We start from the raw sequence: 19075 nt of genomic DNA, 5'->3' as shown, positions 1-19075 counted from the left end.
CCTGTGTTGTGGAGATCCTGCAGCTTTGGGTCTGCGGGTCAGGTCCCTTCACAGGCTCCAGCAGACCATAGATGTTGGGGCAGGCCAAGTCATAACCCTGGGTCTGAGCATGGGCAGCTGTAGGGCTGGAGACCCACCATTTAGTCCACCATGTCATCAGGATCTCAGCATCATTTGGTTTTCAAATCACTGACCACTTGATATACTCTACCGAAGGCATAGCTGACAAAGTGTGCAGAGCTACCTGTGCTTGCTGCCTAAGGTCACCTTGGGAAAAACATGGAGTCTATGCCTTCTCCTGAAACTTCCATACTGAACACAGGATGTGACTTCCGGAGCAGCTGCAAGATGAAGCGGTGAAAGCTGCCTGCTACAGGGGACTCAGCTACCCTTGAGACAAACTGATTAATGGGAGATGAGACGGGCAGGGACAGGCTGGAAAAATCCACTCTTCCTGCCTCTGATGGACTGTCCCAAGGCATAATCTCTCTATCCAACCCTCTTAGAAACATTTTGTATAGTCCTGTAGGCACACTGCCAGGAAACTGGCTGTGTCTCTTCAAGGCAAACATTTCCCTACATGCCCTCCCATCCCCTGCTGTCCCATTTCCTGCTGTCCTTTGTCTTGCCCACAAGACCCAGCCAGGACTTTGTCTCACACATGAAGCTTTAGTACATAATCCCTTCTTCATCAAGAAAACTTGATTAGACAGGTCACCATTTCTTTTTTTGTTTTTTGAGACAGGGTTTCTCTGTGTAACAGCCCTGGCTGTCCTGGACTCACTTTGTAGACCAGGCTGGCCTTGAACTCACAGAGATCCACCTGCCTCTGCCTCCTGAGTGCTGGGATTAAAGGCGTGTGCCACCACACCTGGCTCAGGTCACCATTTCTTAACAGATGAGCACATAACCCAAAGGCTAAGCCAAGCAAAACCTTGATTTGAAATAAAATGTAATAGAGACAGGATTTCTCTTCTAGAGGCCTTGGGCTATAGCCATTCCTGCCTCAGAGAACCTCCAGAGCATGAAGGCATCTGAAGAGGGAGTGGGGTAAACCCCTGACATTCTCTCCTCTCTGTATATTTTTTTTTAATGGAGTCACCCCCAGAACCAAGTGGGTGCACTTCATTTTATTTGTGCTTCTCCTTCTGTCCTTTGTGATAAATGATGCCTGGGCACACTTGTGAACTTAACAACCTGTCACTTCAGAGAATCCCCTCAAGTGTGACCTCAGGCTTTTTTTTTTTCTGCCTTTGTTTGCCTTTTAAAGCTGGTTCTGTCCTTGACAGTCCTCAACTGTCAACCAGAATTTTTTCTTCTCCTTCTTCTTCTTCTTCTTCTTCTTCTTCTTCTTCTTCTTCTTCTTCTTCTTCTTCTTCTTTGTTGTTGTTGTTGTTGAATGCCGAATGCCGTTTATTGAAGGAGGGAGGAGGTCTTAAATACAGGCTTACAGCACAATGGGAGAACCCCAGGAAGGCAGAAGTTTGCTTCTGATGTTTTACAATCTTGCATCTAAGCTGTTAACACCCAATATGCTGGATACACAGACAAGGAGCTTCCCTTAAGTATTCAGGAGGGTGGAATCTCACAGAGAATTAGCATAGGGAGAATATCAAAGTCAAGGTCAGCAAGCAGGACACCAGTTACTCAAAACGGGGGGCCAGGGCCCTACAGGTTCCCCTTCCCCCCTTTTACTAAAAAATGAGCTTCTGACTCAGGTTGCATGAGACATCAACAGGTCACCTTACCCGTCATGGAGACACCTGTCCAGGCCACATAGGAGCTCTGTCTTAGGTTGGTGAGCGCCACCCCCCAGGCATTACCCGTCTCTGAATACTCATTATCATACAGGCTCAATCGTGTGAGAGCTGCAGAGTTATCTGCTGCCAAAGATCTCTAAGTGGCGATGGGCTTGCAATCTGTGTGTTCGACACAGAAAAGACCAACAGATGTCTTAACCCAACCATAGCCGGTAGGCTAAAGGCAACTGAGCCATTCCCTTCCTTAGCAAGCCTTACTGCAAACTGGAGTCCTTGTACGATGGTATCCCAAAAGCAAATGGAACTTGAGTTTGTAAATTTATAACTTTCAAAGCCAATTGACATGTATATAACTATTGATTTAAATTTGTCATGCCCAATAGAATGAAAGATTAATTAACTGTGGTAGCTACTTTTGCTGCCAGGGTCTCCACTGTGCTAGCTGTAGTAACCAATTATGAAGTGGCAATCCCAGAAACATTAGTAGAAGTGATCATCACTGTTATAACAGCAACAATGGCAGCAGCGATGCCAAATTCTCTTCTGGAGCGTGTGGACATCCATTGGCATGGACACAACTCCAGGAACACAAACCACCGAGGCTCGGATAACCTACATTCTTAACACACAAATCCATGCCTATGTCATAAAACTGTACAAACAACTCAGCAGTTGACAGAGTAAGAAGTAGACTTTGAGCTAAACATGATTGTATGTGCTTATAACCCCAGGTTTAGGGACGATCTCAAGTTCATTCAGGGTCATTCTGAGTGATATAGCAAATTCAAGGCCAGCCTGAGCTACACAGCGAGACCCTGCTTCAAAAACCCAAGGGCTAAGGATGAAGATGCAATCAGAGGCAAAGAATGTGCCCAGTACACAGGTTCTGGGTTTAATCCTTGATCCCAGCTCTGTCAACGATCATGACAGTGTAACACTACTACAGCTAGTAGTGTGTTCCCTACCAGCACTTACCCTGCCACACCACCATTCCACAGCCACAGCCCACAGGCACACCACCATTCCACAGCCACAGCCCACAGCCACACCACCATTCCACAGCCCCAGCCCCACAGCCCACAGCCACACCACCATTCCACAGCCACAGCCCCACAGCCCCACCACCATTCCATAGCCACAGCCCACAGCCACACCACCATTCCACAGCCACAGCCCACAGCCACACCACCCACAGCCACACCACCATTCCACAGCCACAGCCCACAGCTACACCACCATTCCACAGCCCATAGCCCTATAGCCCCACAGCCCCACAACCATTCCACAGCCACAGCCCACAGCCACACCACCATTCCACAGCCACACCACCATTCCACAGCCCCACAGCCCCACCACCCACAGCCACAGCCCCACAGCCACACAGCCTCACCACCCAGTCCACAGCCCCAGAGCCCCACAGCCCCACAGCCACACCACCCACAGCCACACAGCCACACAGCCTCACCACCCACAGTCCACAGCCCCACAGCCACACTACCCACAGCCCACAGCCACACAGCCACACTACCCACAGCCACACTACCCACAGCCATACCACCATTCCACAGCCCCACAGCCCCACAGCCTCACAGCCACACCAATATTCCACAGCCCACAGCCCCATAGACACACCACCATTCCACAGCCCATAGCCCTATAGCCCCACAGCTCTACAGCCCACAGCCACACCACCATTCCACAGCCACAGCCCACAGCCCCACAGCCACACCACCATTCCACAGCCCACAGCCCCAGCCCCAGCCACACCACCATTCCACAGCCCACAGCCCCACGGCCCTATAGCCCAGAGCCCCACAAGCCCCACAGCCCCACAGCCCCCTCTGCTCTCTGCATGATGAACCAACATAATCTTTCAATGTAGATACTATATTGTATCCACATTTGTCCATCCATAGGTGGCATGGCCAGGAAGGCAGGTCTCAACTCAATACGGCCTCTTCAGAGAACATCATTTTTTTTTTTTCAGAGCTGAGGACCAAACCCAGGGCCTTGTACTTGCTAGGCAAACGCTCTACCACTGAGCTAAATCCCCAACCCCCATTTTTAGTTCTCTCAAAATTCTTCATTTCTCAAATTTTTGTTTTTGTTTTGTTTTGGTTTTTGGAGATAGGGTTTCTCTGTGTAGCCTTGGAGCCTGTCCTGGAACTCACTTGGTAGCCCAGGCTGGCCTCAAACTCACAGAGATCCACCTGCCTCTGCCTCCTGAGTGCTGGAATTAAAGGTGTGCGCCACCCCCCCCCCACAGCCTTTTTCCAATTTTTTAATGACTACATGAAACTAACTCATACTATAATGAGTGAATGAATTAGTTAATTTGGGACAGGGTCCATTACATAGCTTCAATTATCCTGAAATTCACTATGTAAACCAGGCCAGCCTTGAACTCACAAGAGATGCACTTGTGTCTACCTCCTGAGTACTAGATTAAAGGTCAGGCACATGGTTGAGATTCAGCAAGTGTTGTTGAATGAACAACTGTTTATATAAACATACATACATACATACATATATATATATATATACACACACATATACACATATATACATACAAACACATATATATACACACACACATATATATATCAAAATATTTACATACTTATTGATATTTTAAATAACAATGAAATCAAAGTATCCATTTCTCTGATTTGACTTTCAGGTATTTTCCCTTCATTTTATATGTGCAGAGAGTAAAGAACTTTCTGTTTGAAGCTCTGTATGCCTAGTCACCCCTTTTAGAGTTGTTGAAAGAATTTAAGTGGAGAGAGTTCCATATAATCCGTTCTAATTTAAAACACAAATACATACTGGAAATTTTCACAAAATCATGCAGTGGTGTGTGTATGTGTGTGGTCAGATATAACCCAGCCCTTGGGTTTATTTTCCCCCAATAAAGGGTCTTATTATGTAGCTCAGGCTGGCTTTTAATTTGCTAGGTAGCTCAGAACAGGCCCAGATTAACTTATGACCCTCCTGCCTCTGCCTCCCCAGGGCTGGGATTACATGTGTGTAGAAGCTAAGAGGCCAATACTGAGTGTCCTCCTCTACTGCTCTCCATCCTATGTTTTGGAGATAGTCTCTCACTGAGCCTGGAGCTTACCAGCAACCCCTGGGATCTGCCAGTTTCTGCCCTCCCAGCAGCAGTGAGGAAGTTGGGGATCCAAAGTCAAGTCTTCATGCTTGTGCCCACCTTACCCACTGAGCCATCTCCCAGCTCCAATAAATGTTTGCTCTTGGCTCAATAGTGTTCCACCATTTAACTGTTTTGACTTGAGATCTTAAGGTTGTTCATTAAATGATTAGCCTAAAATGGGGTGGTAAAAACAAGCCACAAATGAAGTTGTTACCACTACTGAGCCCCTTGTAGAATTACAAATAGTGTACACATTCATTTCCAAGGCATGTTGAAGGACAGGCTGCTAGCCATCAGGGGTGTATTTTGCAGGGGTTTTCACTAGTGAAGTGGGATCTTCTGATGTGGTCATCTTGGCAGACAAGATTCAGTCCATCTCTGCACCAGGCAACTCTATGATGACTTTGTTCAGGACAGGCTCCTTAAAATCCTGCCTCATTGAACTTTTGTTTGGTCTTTGATTTCATCATCTCAGCTGTGTTGGCCAACTGTTGGGTCTGCAGCCCATTTTCCACACGGCTTTCGTAACTGGAGGGATCAGGTTTCTCTGGCATGTTCTGTGATAATGGCTTTCTCAGATCTTCCATCTGTTCCCACGTTCCCAGTTGCTTCTTCCCCTTATCAGGTGTTGCTATTCTAGACAGCAACTTACCCTTTCCTTACTGGTATTCCACTGGTCATGGCAACTGCGGTTTAAAGCTGAATGTCTTAGGCAGATGGTGACTCCCCAGAACACCTGCTCTCTGCCCAAGTCACTGGAAAGCTAAGTACTGGGTCACAAGGAGCTGCAGGTCTGTAGTAGAATCAAACTGAGTTTTAAAAGCTTCCCTCTCTGTCAACTTGAGAACCAAATCCAGCCAATATTTTCTGCGTAGATGTTGAGTTGAAGGTTGGGGAGTTTAGTAAGTGTTTTATCTTTAAATCCTCTGCCAGCATTTGAAGATATTGTTAAAAGCCTCCCAAAGCATTTTCTAGAACAAGGTGTAGCCCAGGTGGGCCAGAAGCTAGGAGTCTTCCCATTTCCTCCCCCAAAATTCTGGGATTTCTGTGTGCCATTACACCCAACTCTGAAGGTTTTTAAATAAGACTATTCATCCATATGTCTTTCTGCCCATCATGCATCCATCTACCCACCCTTCCATCTATCCCCTCCATCTCTCCAAACAGTATTAGGAACAGTTTTTTGTTAACACATGTATGTATTACTCTAGGAAACCAAAGATCTCAACACTGACCTTATATATTCACGAGGCAAGAAACAACCAAACAGCAACAAAACAAAAACCAAGTGAATTGCACACAGCCTGGCTCTGAGGGTCCTAGGATGCGGAAAAGCAGGGAGGGGCAGTCAGAGTCACAGCAGTCCACCTGGTGAGCAGAGCAGTGACAAACGCTGACACTGAATTCCTGCAACCAATGCAAAGCTCAGGGGAGTCACCCAAAGGGGCCTGTCTGGGAACACTTTGGGAATGCTTCCTACAAATGCAGGAGGAAATGCCTCAGGGAACAGAGCAAAATAACTATACTATAGGAGAAGTTGGGCTCCTATGTAGAACCTCCAGTAGAAATGATTAAAATTGCCAGAACAGCCATGTTCTTATTTGCAAAGAGGATACAAATGGGCTCATGCCACCAAGAATTAATGATATCATCAACCTAAAGGTCCTGAGAGATCTGGTATATACAGCGAACACTGGTTCTTTAGTCACCTACCAACATACATCCCTCTTCATTGGTATGTCCAAAGATTACTATTTCTTCCTCCTCCCCCTCCTCCTCCCCCCTCTTTTTGTGTGTGTATAATAAGCATGATCACCTGAGTTCAAATCCCCAGGACCCAGGTGAAAAGGTGGATATGCTATGCATGCAATTGGATAGAAAGAACCCTGGGGCTTATTGGTCACCAGCTCAGCTCCTGGTCAGTGAAAGATGAGAGTTATAGAGCAGGACACCCAATGTCCTTCTCTGTGTGTGTTCTCCACACACATGAATCAGCATGCATACCTGCGCATGTGTGCGTTCAGACAACACACACACACACACACACACACACACACACACACACATACAGAAAGGGTCTGTATTATGTATGTCTGTGGGCATACACACCACAGCATATAGAAATCAGAGAACAGCTTATGGGAGTCAGTTCTCCCTTTCTCCTATGGGGGTTGAGCTCAGGTCTTTGGGCTCAGGAACAAGCACCTATACTTGCCCAGCCATTTTGCCATTTCCTTTATATTTTTAAATTCTCTTGCGCCATTCCAGCTCCTTTATGGTTGTTTTTGTGACATATCTTCTTTTTTCCTTTAAGATCTATCCTTTCTGTCTATTTAAACTTCCTGCAGGTTACACATGAACAGACCATATTTATCAACTAAGGACAACTTGTAAGAATTAATTCTCTCCATATATCATGTGAACTGAACTCAGGTCATAAGGCTTGGTGGCAAGTAAGTCTTCTCATTGACTCCATCTCTGCTTTTTGATTGTATTGTTTTCTCCATTTACATTTAGTGTTATTTGTATAAGGAATTTATGCAAGCCATTTTGCTTTTCATTTTTAAAAAATAATTTAGTCATTTTTATTTTGCGTGCATTGATGCTTTACCTGAAGGTATATCTGTGTGAGGGTGTCAGATCTTGGAGTTACAGCCTGCCATGTGGGTGCTGGGAATTGTACCCAGGTCCTCTGAAAGAGCAGTCAGTGCTCTTCACTGCTGAGCTAACTCTCCAGCTCCCTCTTTTCATTTTTTTTTATATTGAGAATTTTCCAATATAGAATGATAATTTTTTTTTCAAATTTTTAGAGTTCAATGGGACACAAATTGCCCCATAATTTGACTCACTGAAATTTTGAGGCCAAGAGTGTTAAGTTCATCCTGACACTAACAGGATACTATTTAGTTATTATTAGGGGGTTACTTCTGTTTGCATATGAAGGCTCTAGAGCAACTCTGAGGTGTCAGTTCTCTCCTTCCATCTGTGGGGTTCCAAGAATCAGACTCGGGTTACCAGACTCTGTCAGCAGATACCTACACACATCTCCCCTTGCTTAAGAAATCTGCTGGGGCTGAAGAGATGGCTCAGCAGTGGTTAAGAGCACTGGCTGTTCTTCCAGAGGTCCTGAGTTCAATTCCCACAACCACATGGTGGCTCACAGCCACCTGTAATGAGATCTGGCGCCCTCTTCTGGCTTGCAGGCAGACATGCAGACAGAACACTATATAAATAAATAAATCTTTAAAAAAAGAAAAAGAAAAAGAAAGCTGCCATTTTTTGTTGCTTGTGGAATTTAGCTTCTTCAAGACAGTAACTGTAGACGTAAGAGATGCTGATGGCTTCCCCTTCCTTTGTTCCTGAGAAACCTTGAACTGAGTTTCAGTGGGCTGGAAGGGGAGGGGAGGAAGTGTGTCATGCAGTCTTCTTATCAAGTTTTATTAATTTTATTAAACAACTATTTACCCCCAGATAATTTAGACAGTTATCTGGAAAACAATGTCCACCAATTCTGCTTACTTCACTGGGATGCAACTTCCCAGAGTTCCTTATTCTACTATTTTGGATGTCACTGGCTTGGATTTGTTTGTTTGTTTGTTTGTTTGTTTATTGACATGGGGTCTCTTTACATAGCCGTGGCTGTCCTGGAATTTTCTATGCAGACCAGGCTGGCCTTGGACTCACAGAAATCCCCCTGCCTCTGCCTCCCAAGTGCTGAATGGCAAGTTTTTTAGATGTTGTTGCTGCTAAGCTTGTAGAATTAGGAATGCAGGGGTCTTGAGCAATCTTTAGGCTCACCAAATGAGGCTTGCAAGGACCTAGAGACAACAGATGAGTCCTGATGACATCATGTGAGCCCCTGGATCTAGCTATACTTAGAATTAGCCCTTTCATCTGGCCTTCTCTGGCAAACCAATCAAGTAATTTCTTTCTTTGCTTAGCAAAAGTAATAGCTACTTTTTATGGCTGTGATAAAATACCATGATCAAAAGCAACTTATGGAAGAAAGAGTTTATTTTGGCTTATAGTTCAAGAGAGATAAGAGTCTATCCATGGCAGGGACGCATTGCAAGAAGCAACCATGGCAGCGGGAACAGGAAGCTGAGAGCTCACATCCTTGATCAAAGCAGAAAGCAGAATGAGCAGGAAGTGGGGAAAGATTAGAAAGACTCAAAACCCACACCCACCCCCAGAGACATACTTCCTCCAGCAAGGCCCTGCCACTTAACTCTCCCTAAACAGTCCACCCACTGGAGACCAAGTGTTCAAATACAGGAGCCAGTGGGGGACACTTCTCACTCAAACTATTACAACAGAGCTAGGTATCTCCCAAATGTAACCAAGAGTTAGAATTAATATTCCGAATGTCAAATCTTTAGTAGTATGTGAGTAAATGATAATACTGTAGAAAGTTTCTCCATGGTTTGTTCACATTTAACAGGACCATTTTGCTAGTGAGGCTCATGTCAGCGCTTCTGTGGTCCCTGGTTGCTTGGTCAGATTGCAAACATCACCCAAGGTGATTCCAATGTCCCTCTTAGTGAGGGTATTTAATATATTCTTACACATTTGTCAATGTGTGTTCACAGCCATAGTACTGGTTCCCAGGGTGTCTCAATGTTAATTGCTAATGCTGAGGTGTGACATCAAGAATCACATAGGTCTGACCATAAGTTTAAAAAGTTCAAGCAAATCTAATAAGACACCCTTTCCCATTAGCCTACAACTAACTCATTAGAATACCTGTAACCGCATAGATTCCTACATATTGGAACCAGTTACAGGCCCCTTTAGCAAGCAGTAAATGGAAAGTGGAAATGTGACATGCCCTCCAATGTGATATAGAAAACATAGGTAATATAAGTTTATTTGGAATATTTTTTAAAATGGGGCAAGTTACTGGGTGGTTTGGAGGCAAACTGCGCTCCGGATACACTGCAGACGGGTCCCAGAGCAATTTCATCCTAACTCCTGCCATGAATACAGATGCTTGCAGCAAGCAATGGCAGTATGAACTGAAGTTCCCTGAAAAACCCACATCTGTGCTAAAGATTCTGCAGAACGAAGGAGTGACTAGAACCTCTAGCTGTGGAGAGTTGGAACACAGTATCAGAGTCATTATCTTGGGTCACCATGAACACCCTTAATTGCTATTCATCACCCACCTCTGTATCTGGCCTAACAGCCCTTTGACTATCAGGCAAAACCTTTGGCATGCTTAATTCCGCTATAACTAGCTTCCAACAATCCAAAGCCAAGAATATTATCAGGTAGCATCTGAGACCCATCACAGAGACTTCCCTGCTGTACTGTAACCTGTCTGCTTGATGTTCCCGCCTTGCTCTAGGGCTGCGTTTTGTTAGGTGACTATAAAAACTTGTCTAACTGCTTCCACACCATTCAGAGCATCCTGAGTTCAGGGGCATCGTCACAAATAGTTCGCTCAGGATAAACTATCTCTCACTCCTTTTGGAGTAAGAGCTGCATTTCGCCTTGCTATGACATCACCAGTAATGACATCAGATGTTCTTAGAATTAGGGCCATATCAACTAAAATTCAGTGAAATCCTTTCTCCCTGAATAAACCTGAATAGCACGTTCCTACCACACTAGGTACTACTTGCCAATCAACTTTCTGAAGAGCCTGCCCTTCAGTTACCTCTGCTCTACCCTAAATACTACTAGGATCTCCACACACCTCTATTCCTGATGAGAGAGGCCTTTGTGATCCAATGGGCCCAGCGGGTAGTGGAATGTGCAGCTGTTAAAGAATGCCACAGCCTCCCATTAACTGGGGGAAAAGATGATGTGCATTCATTCAATCAACTGTGTAGATGAATTTCTAAATGTTCTTATTAAATAAAAACAATGGAGCCAGATATAGGGGTTAAAGCCTGAAAGAGATCAGAGGAATAGGAACTGCCACAGCTAACCTCACCTCACCAACTCTGCAGCTTCCAAAATGGGAGGTACTTCCTGTCTACCCACGCCTATATGCCTCGCTATTCTGCCATCTGATTTGCTCTCTCTGTCCAGCGACATCACTTCCTCTTCCTGTCCAGCTCTGTCACTTCCTCTCTGTCTGTACAGGCCCCCATGGTTAACTAGTGTTGGAATTTAAGACATGTGCCACCACACCTGGCTCTGTTTCCAGTGTGGCCTTGAACTCACAGAGATCCGGACAGATCCCTACCTGCCAAGTGATAGGATTAAAGGTGCGTGCTAACATTGCATGACTTTTGTGTTTACTTATAATAGCTTGTTTTTTCCTCTAATCTCTAGGCAAGCTTTATTTATTAGAGTGCAAATAAAAATATCACCACATTTCAGCACAAATAAAATATCACCACACAACTGTTTTTGTAGAATGAAGGGCTTCCTGGTTTTTACTAAATTTAATTTCTCTGTAGTTGGCATATTATTTGGACTACTTTACATTACAGAATTGCCTGAAAGAAAAATACATGTTAGAGAACTTAGTCAAGCCACCTGTAGTGTAGTTTCACCGATAACAGTCCTACACCTTGAGCCATTATCCTCAGAAGTAGAAAAGTAAATTGATCTCTTAGGACTTAGTGACCCAAGCATTGGTGAAATTTGAATTCTTCTAATAGTACATCAGAATCTGAAAGACATGTGATACAAAAATCTTTGCTCTGATGGTAAAATATTAGTTGAGGGCTAGGGAAAAGGCTCAGTGGGTAAAAGTTCTTGCTGTACAAGAGTAAGAACTTGAGGACCCACATAAAAAGCTAGGTGTGGTCATGCACACACTGGAGACAGGAGGGTCGTGGCATCCAGCCAAGTTCCAAGTTGAGAGGCAGACCCTGCTACAGGGAATAAGGCTGAGTAATAAAGCAGGACACACAATGTTGTCTTCTGACCTCCACACCCAGGCAGGTACCAGCTTGTACACCTACACACCTACACACACACACACACACACACACACACACACACACACACAGAAAAATAGACATTATTTAAGAAAAGGTCTCTACTGAGTGTCTTGGAGGAGATGCCAACTGTGTTAGTTATGTTTCTCATGGTTGTGACTAAACACCCAATGAAAGCAACTGAAGGAAGGAAGGGTTTGTTTTGGCTCACAGTTTGAGGAGATACAGTCCATCGTGGTGAGAAAGTCACGGCAGCAAGTAGCTCAAAACAAAGGGTCACACCGCATCTATAGTCAGGAAGCAGAGAACAGGCAGAAAGTGGAGCCAGGCTAAAAAACCACCAGGTCCACCCTCTGTCCTCACTTCTAGCACAGATCCACCCACTAGCTCCATGACCTTCTAAAATGGAATGTTCAGCTGGAGACCAAGAGTCCAAACACATAAGCCTATGGGAGCATTTCATCCAAATCGAGGCACTGACGGTGCCAAAGATGGCTAAATCTACAGTTCTTCCCCTAGTCAGACATCTGCTAGAATGCTTGCATTACAGGGTCCATTTTCCATGTGCAGCCTTAGCAGATTCGCTTCATAGAGGGGGGTTACATGGGAAATATGATTTTGACTTTACTTCAAACTACCCTGAAGATCCATATAGCTCAACAATGCTCCCCAAAGCCACACTCATAATCTGCCATTATGCTGTAGGACTTGGGAGAAGTTAAATGTCCTGTCAACCACAATCTCTCTTTATTATTTTTAAGAAGGGCTGGTTTCCATTACTAGAAGCAGATAAGAAACACTAACACCCATTTGTCATTCAAAACAGACAGCTCACTTAGCTGGAGTGAATCATACTCATCCTGTAGAGAGCTTGCTTTTTGTTGTTGTTTTAATAGGGTCATAAAAATCACAATTCAAGGGCAGGGAACATTCAAATGTGTTTCCATTGAGTTGCTCAAAACTTTGGATAGGTTTGGGAGACAATCTCCTAACAGTACCTGGCTCTCTAATACACCCTTTTACCTTAAATAGAGACATCATTTCTCACCTCAAATGGTAATTGCTGTGCACATCACTGTTCTAGAGATTTCAGCTCCACTTTCAGGCAGTCATTCCTTACCCAGGTTTTCATACAAACAGCTCATCTCACAAGACGTAGACAGGTCTGCATGTGGTAGAATCATGTCATTTAACTAAATGGCACCTGAGGCTGTTGAAGATGGCTTAGTACTTTTAAGTGTATACTGCTCTGTGGAGGACCTGAGCTCAGTTCCCAGCACCCATAGCGTGGCTCACAAGTACCTGTCACTCCAGCTCCCGGTGATCCAATGTCCTCTCCTAGCCTCTGTGGGCACTTGCAAACATGTGGTATGTATATACACAAATAAAAAAACATTTTTTTTTTTGGTTTTTTTTCGAAACAGGGTTTTTCTGTGTAGCTTTGTGCCTTTCCTGGAACTCACTTTGGAGACCAAGCTGGCCTCGAACTCATAGAGATCCACCTGCCTCTGCCTCCTGAATGCTGGGATTAAAGGCATGTCCCACCACTGCCTGGCCAAAAAAATAAATTTTTAAAAAATAAAATAAGTGTCAATCCTAGGCAGCAGACTAGTAGCAGCCATCCAAGTCATGGCCTTCTCACTGATTTCTATGTTGGAAATGCTAAATTCACCATTTAGAGTTTCCAAACCAATGGATGGGGAAACACACACACACACACACACACACACACACACACACACACACACACACCAGATAGCCCTAGACATTTCAAAATCAAACACCATGCCACTTCTTTACTCAACTGTTGTTCCTGAAGTTTTCCTCATCTCTACACAATCTCACCATCCATTTCTTAGATTGAGCTATATGAGAAATGTGTGGTCTGAATGATTAGATATTGACAATTTTAACTGAATCACCCCAAACCTGGCTGAAATCCTTTTTACCTTCCCCAAACCCCCATTTCAACTCCAATAGGAGCTGGGAAATCCATCACAAATGTTTGTCTTCATCAAAACTCAAACCAGGCCATCCAGTTTCTGTACTTGATCATGCAATGGTTTCCCACTGCCTTTAGACAGAGAGCAGACATCTATGTCATTGGACTTTCAGAGCCTGCAGTTCCAGCCCTGCTGATATCTTCAACCCCATCTTACTTTCTGTTCTAGTTTCATGGACCTTTATTTTGGGAAACAAGCCTCTTCCCAGATCAGGGCCTCTGCACACACTAGTCTCTTGTCTGGATCTCTCTCTCTCTCTCTCTCTCTCTCTCTCTCTCTCTCTCTCTCTCTCTCTCTCTCTCAGGACTCCTAAATCTTTGTCATCCATTTGTCTTGCCACAAATGGTCTCTAAGATCTCTTCCAGGATACAGTGGGATTGTATATGGCATATATCCATGGCACTTTTTCTCTGCCTTGGTCCCAGTTGGACTTAAGGTCTAGGGAGCAAGACCATGGTCACCTAATTGACACTCTACCAAATGTCTACGGAAGGCATGGCTCCCTCAGATACTAAGGCTGTAATTCAGAGCTCAGTTCCCTCCCAGTTCAATGCTTCCGTTTTGATGTATTCAATGCCTTTCATGTTCCCTCTATTGCTTTTTCTTCTTCCTCCCCCCTCCTCCTTTCCGTGGTACCAGGAATGGAACCCTGCCAGGGCCTAGTGCATGGTAGGCAAATGCTCTCCCTGAGCTATAGCCCTAGCCTACATTGAAGATTTTTAGAAAACAAAACAAAAATATTCAGTTAAAAAATTCAAAACTGAAAGGCTAAACCAGACTCTGAACCCTCTATGACTCTTTGGGCACATCTAACAGTGGACATTGTTGTGGACAGAAGCTAACACTGACCAAGTTCTACGAGCCATGCACGAGGAGGAAACTGAGGCTGAGGTTCACAAGCTAGTAAATAGTGCAGCCACAGTCCCAAAGTCCCTTGTCTAAGGCATGCTTTGGTTGCTCTCAGGCCCAAAATCTTGAGGGAAGAGCCTTCTAGATCCTCTGTCTGCATACAGCAGGCTGAGGGGATCAACGTGAGAACTGACGGGGGCACTTTCATTCCCCCGCAGTAAGGGTCTCTAACACACCTCAGTTGATTTCACTGTTCTCAAACGGAAGTCTTTCCCAAGCTGCATCTTGTTAACAACAGGGTTCCTACCGGAAGGAAGAGTCTCTGGGCGGCACAGGGTTTGAATAATTTCTTCCATTCCTGAGGGTTTCCAACAGAAAATGTGATGGGGTAGATTCTGTGCTCAAACTTCTTTGTATATGAGTCGGGCCACTGGCGCAACTGCAAAACAGGAGAGACAGAAGTGTTGGGGTCAGACATCAAGATACACGGGGAGACAGAAGTGTGGGGTCAGACATCAAGATACACGGGGAGACAGAAGTGTGGGGTCAGACATCAAGATACACTGGGAGACAGAAGTGTTGGGGTCAGACATCAAGATACACGGAGAACACCCGAGAGGCCTCTGGCTGGCACAATGGAAATTATCCAGGTAATTCACACGGCAAGTCTAGCTTCACCACTGCTCCTACTGGTCACTAAGGGAAAAAAATATTTTCCTATAACATTGCTAGGATTGAAAATGAATAATGTTTGCTGTTGGCAGGGGAGCTGGGAGACTGGTCCACAAACACTGCCAACGGAAATACAGATTTGTATAAAATGCCAAGAGGGCAATTCAGAACAATTCAGAAGCTGGTTAACAAGATCCCCAAAACAGAGGTACAAGGGCTTTCATCACAATGTAGTTTGTGGTAATAAAACCTGGAGAGACTCTGAATGTCGATTTAAAAGGAACTGGGGAAAAAAATTTATGATAGACTTATACAATGGAATGATGTAGAATAAAGAAGATCTGTATGTTTTGATGTGATATATGCAAAAACTATTATGTGGTCCAGAGCAGTGGTGCATGCCTGTAATCCAAGAATTAGAAATTGAGGTAAGAGGAACACAAGTTTGAGGCTAGCCTGGGCTATGTGAGATCCAGTCTCAAAAAAAATATAATATGGCTCCTCTAATAGCAAAAATACATGCATCTTTATTTCAAGATTTACTTTTACGTGAATGTTTTGCCTGCAAGTATATATGCAAACTACATGTATGTGTACCCTGTGTGTGCCTGTTGCCTGCAGAGACTAGATGATGTCATTGGAGTTACAGTGTAAGCCACCCAATGTGGGTGCTGGGAACTGAACCCAAGTCCTCTGCAAAAGCAGAAAGAGCTCTTAACTCTTAAACCCTATGCGTATGTCTTTTATAAATGGAGAAAAGTCTAACAGACAGCATTCTATTATTAAAAGTGGGCACCTTTACAGGTGATGCTTATGGGTCTCATTTCCTGTTGATATTTCTATATTCTTCAGAACTTTTATAGTGAATATGTTTCTTTCTTCGCATATGTTAATTTTCTTAAGATGTATTCATTTTATGTATGTCTTAGCAAGTGTTCTATTACTGTGAACAGACATCATGACCTCAGCAACTCTTATAAAGGAAAACATTTAATTGGGGCTGGCTTACAGTTTCAGAGGTGTAGTCCATTATCTTCAAGCAGTGCACAGGCAGACACGGTGATGGAAAAGGATCTGAGAGTCCTATATCTTTACCCGCAGACAGCAGAAGCAACTGTACAGTAGAAGCTACACAGGGTGTAGCTTGACACTTCCTCCAACAAGGCCACACCCAATCCAACAAAGCCATACCTCCTAATAGTGCCACGCCCTATGGGGGCCATTTTCTTTCAAACTACCACAATGTGTAGGTATGTGTGGTTTTCCTGCACATACTTATGTGCACCACATGCATACCTGGTGACTGGAGAAAGCAGAAGAGGTCATTGTTCACCTGGAACCAGAGTTACAGAAGACTGTGCGTGCAATGAGAACTGGACTCAATTCTTAACTGCTGAACCATCTCTTCAGCCTCCATATCTGTTAATTTTAAGAAAAACTTCAAAATGGACCTTTTTTTTTCTTTTTCTTTTAGTTTCTTTCCTTTTTTTTTTTTTTTTTTGGTTGTTTGTTTGTTTGTTTGTTTGCTTTGGTTTTTCAAGACGGGGTTTCTCTGTATATCCCTGGCTGTCCTGGATCTTACTCTGTAGACCAGGTTGGCCTCAAACTCATAGAGAACCGCCTGCCTCTGCCACCCAAGAGCTGGTATTAAAGGAATGCACCACCACTGCCCAGGCAGACCTTATTTTTTATAATACTTGCAGGTTTAGAGAAAAAGGAGCAGAAAGTAAACAATTACCACCCTGCCTCTCACCTTCCCACACAGTTTATCAGCTCATACTGCTGTGGCATGTTTGTTGCAACTAATGGGCCAATACTGATTACTATTATTATTATTATTTTGTTTGTTTGTTTGAGACAGAGTTTCTATGTGTAGTTTTGGCTGTCCTGGAATTCACTCTGTAGACCAGGCTGGCCTCAAACTCAGAGATCCACCTGCCTCTGCTTCCCAAGTGCTGGAACTAAAGGTATGCACCACCACCTGGCTATTGATTATTATTTTAAAACAACAACAACAACATTTTTTTTTGAGACAGAGTCTCACTATGTAGTTCGGGCTGTCCTAAAACTTGCTATAAAAACCAATTTGGCCTCAAACTCAGAGATCCACCTGCTGGGTGTAGAGATTAAAGGTGTGCACCACCATGGTTGGTTATTTTTTTTAACTGATGGGCCAATATTAATTTTTGAATTTAAAAACTATCTTATTTTCTGTATATTGTTGCTTTGCTTGCATATATGTATGTATAACACGTGTGGGCAGGGTGCCCATGGAGGTCAGAAGATGGTGGACCTGGAATTATGAATGTTTGTAAACCGCTATGTGGGTGCTGGGAACTGAACTCACAAGAACAACAAATGCTTTTAACCACCAAGCCAACTCTCTAGTCCCACGATTGGCATTATTAACCAAAGTCTGTGGTGTACATTAGGGTTCTCTCTTTGTATCACAGTTCTATGGTTTGAATACATGCATAAAGTAATGTTCCCGCAATTACAACACCATGCAGAGTAGTTTCTCTTGGATTCCTGTTTTCTAGAATGTCCTGTCATGGACCCACATAGGCCCATCACCAAATGATGGCTTCTTTCACTTAGCAATATGCACTTAAGATTCCACATGCCTTCTTGTGGCTTGGCAACTCATTTATTCTTTAAAAGGTTTTATTTGTATGGGTAAATAATTTCACATGAACAAGTCACTGAATAACAGAATATAATGCCATCCTTTGTGACCATATCATAGAGCCAGAGTCAGCAAATGATGATCTCAAAAGACCAATACCCAGCCCACCACACCCAGGAAAGCAACTTGACATTTTAAAATAGTCAAAGAAATCAAGGGGATTAGAGATGGCTCAGTGGTTAAGAGTGCATACTGCTCTTGCGGAGAACCTGAGTTCATTTCTCAGCACCCAATCAGGTGGATTACATATCAGGTGGTTCACAGCCATTGTAACTCCAACTCTATGAGGGGAATTTAATGAATCTGGCCTCCACAGGCACCTGTAGTCATGTGTACATAACCCACAAACAGGCAGACAGACACATAAGTAAAAATAAAATAAATCTTTAAAAAATCAAAAGAGCCTGGCAGTAGTGGCACACACTTTTAATCCTAGCACTCAGGAGGCAGAGCAGGGCAGATCTCTGTGAGTTCAAGGCCAGCCTGGTCTACAGAGTGAGATCTAGCACAGGCAGCAAAACTGCACAGAGAAACCCTGTCTTGAAAAACCCCAAAAAGCAAAAACAAAGAAAGCAAAAGAATCATGCTTTGTGATATATAAAAGTTACATGAAATTTGATTTTGCATCCCTAAGTAGAATGGAACACACACCCCCACGTGCACATTGTTATGGCGACTTTTGCACTTGGTGACAGGGGCCAATGTAATTGTGATATATAATGCCTGCAAAGCCATAGTTGCTATAGCTGGTGTTTTACAGAAAATTTTTTTAAAAGTCACCCTCTGCTATAGAAGGAATTAGTTAGCTATGCGTTGTTAATAAAAGAAAGAAAATGGTATGTGATTTAATTTCTTATATTCTCTTAAAAGATACTGCTCTAGTTAGCTTTCTGTTGCTGTGATAAAGCACCATGCCCCAAGTATCATGGGCAGGAAAGAGTTTATTTCAGTTTAAAGCTTACAGTCTATCATGAGGGGAAGTCAGGGCAGGAACTCAAACAGGGTAGGATCCTGGAGGCAGGAGCTGATGCAGAGGCCATGGAGGAACCCTGCTC

At 43.9% G+C, this 19075-nt stretch overlaps 1 protein-coding gene across 1 annotated transcript in view; it reads right to left on the bottom strand.

The window, feature by feature from the left end:
• The window catches only part of Gxylt2 (glucoside xylosyltransferase 2), a 91690-nt gene that overhangs the window by 36633 nt on the left and 35982 nt on the right, over positions 1-19075 (bottom strand). The window contains exon 3 of the mRNA XM_036182782.1: positions 14970-15101. Within this exon, the coding sequence (XP_036038675.1) occupies positions 14970-15101 (132 nt within the window). The remainder of the gene's footprint in view (positions 1-14969; positions 15102-19075) is intronic.

This window comes from Onychomys torridus, chromosome 3 (assembly GCF_903995425.1).
Source record: "Onychomys torridus chromosome 3, mOncTor1.1, whole genome shotgun sequence".
In the NCBI taxonomy this organism is placed as follows: domain Eukaryota; kingdom Metazoa; phylum Chordata; class Mammalia; order Rodentia; family Cricetidae; genus Onychomys; species Onychomys torridus.
Note: the sequence above shows the minus strand (reverse complement) of the source record. Positions and strands in the feature narration are given on the sequence as shown.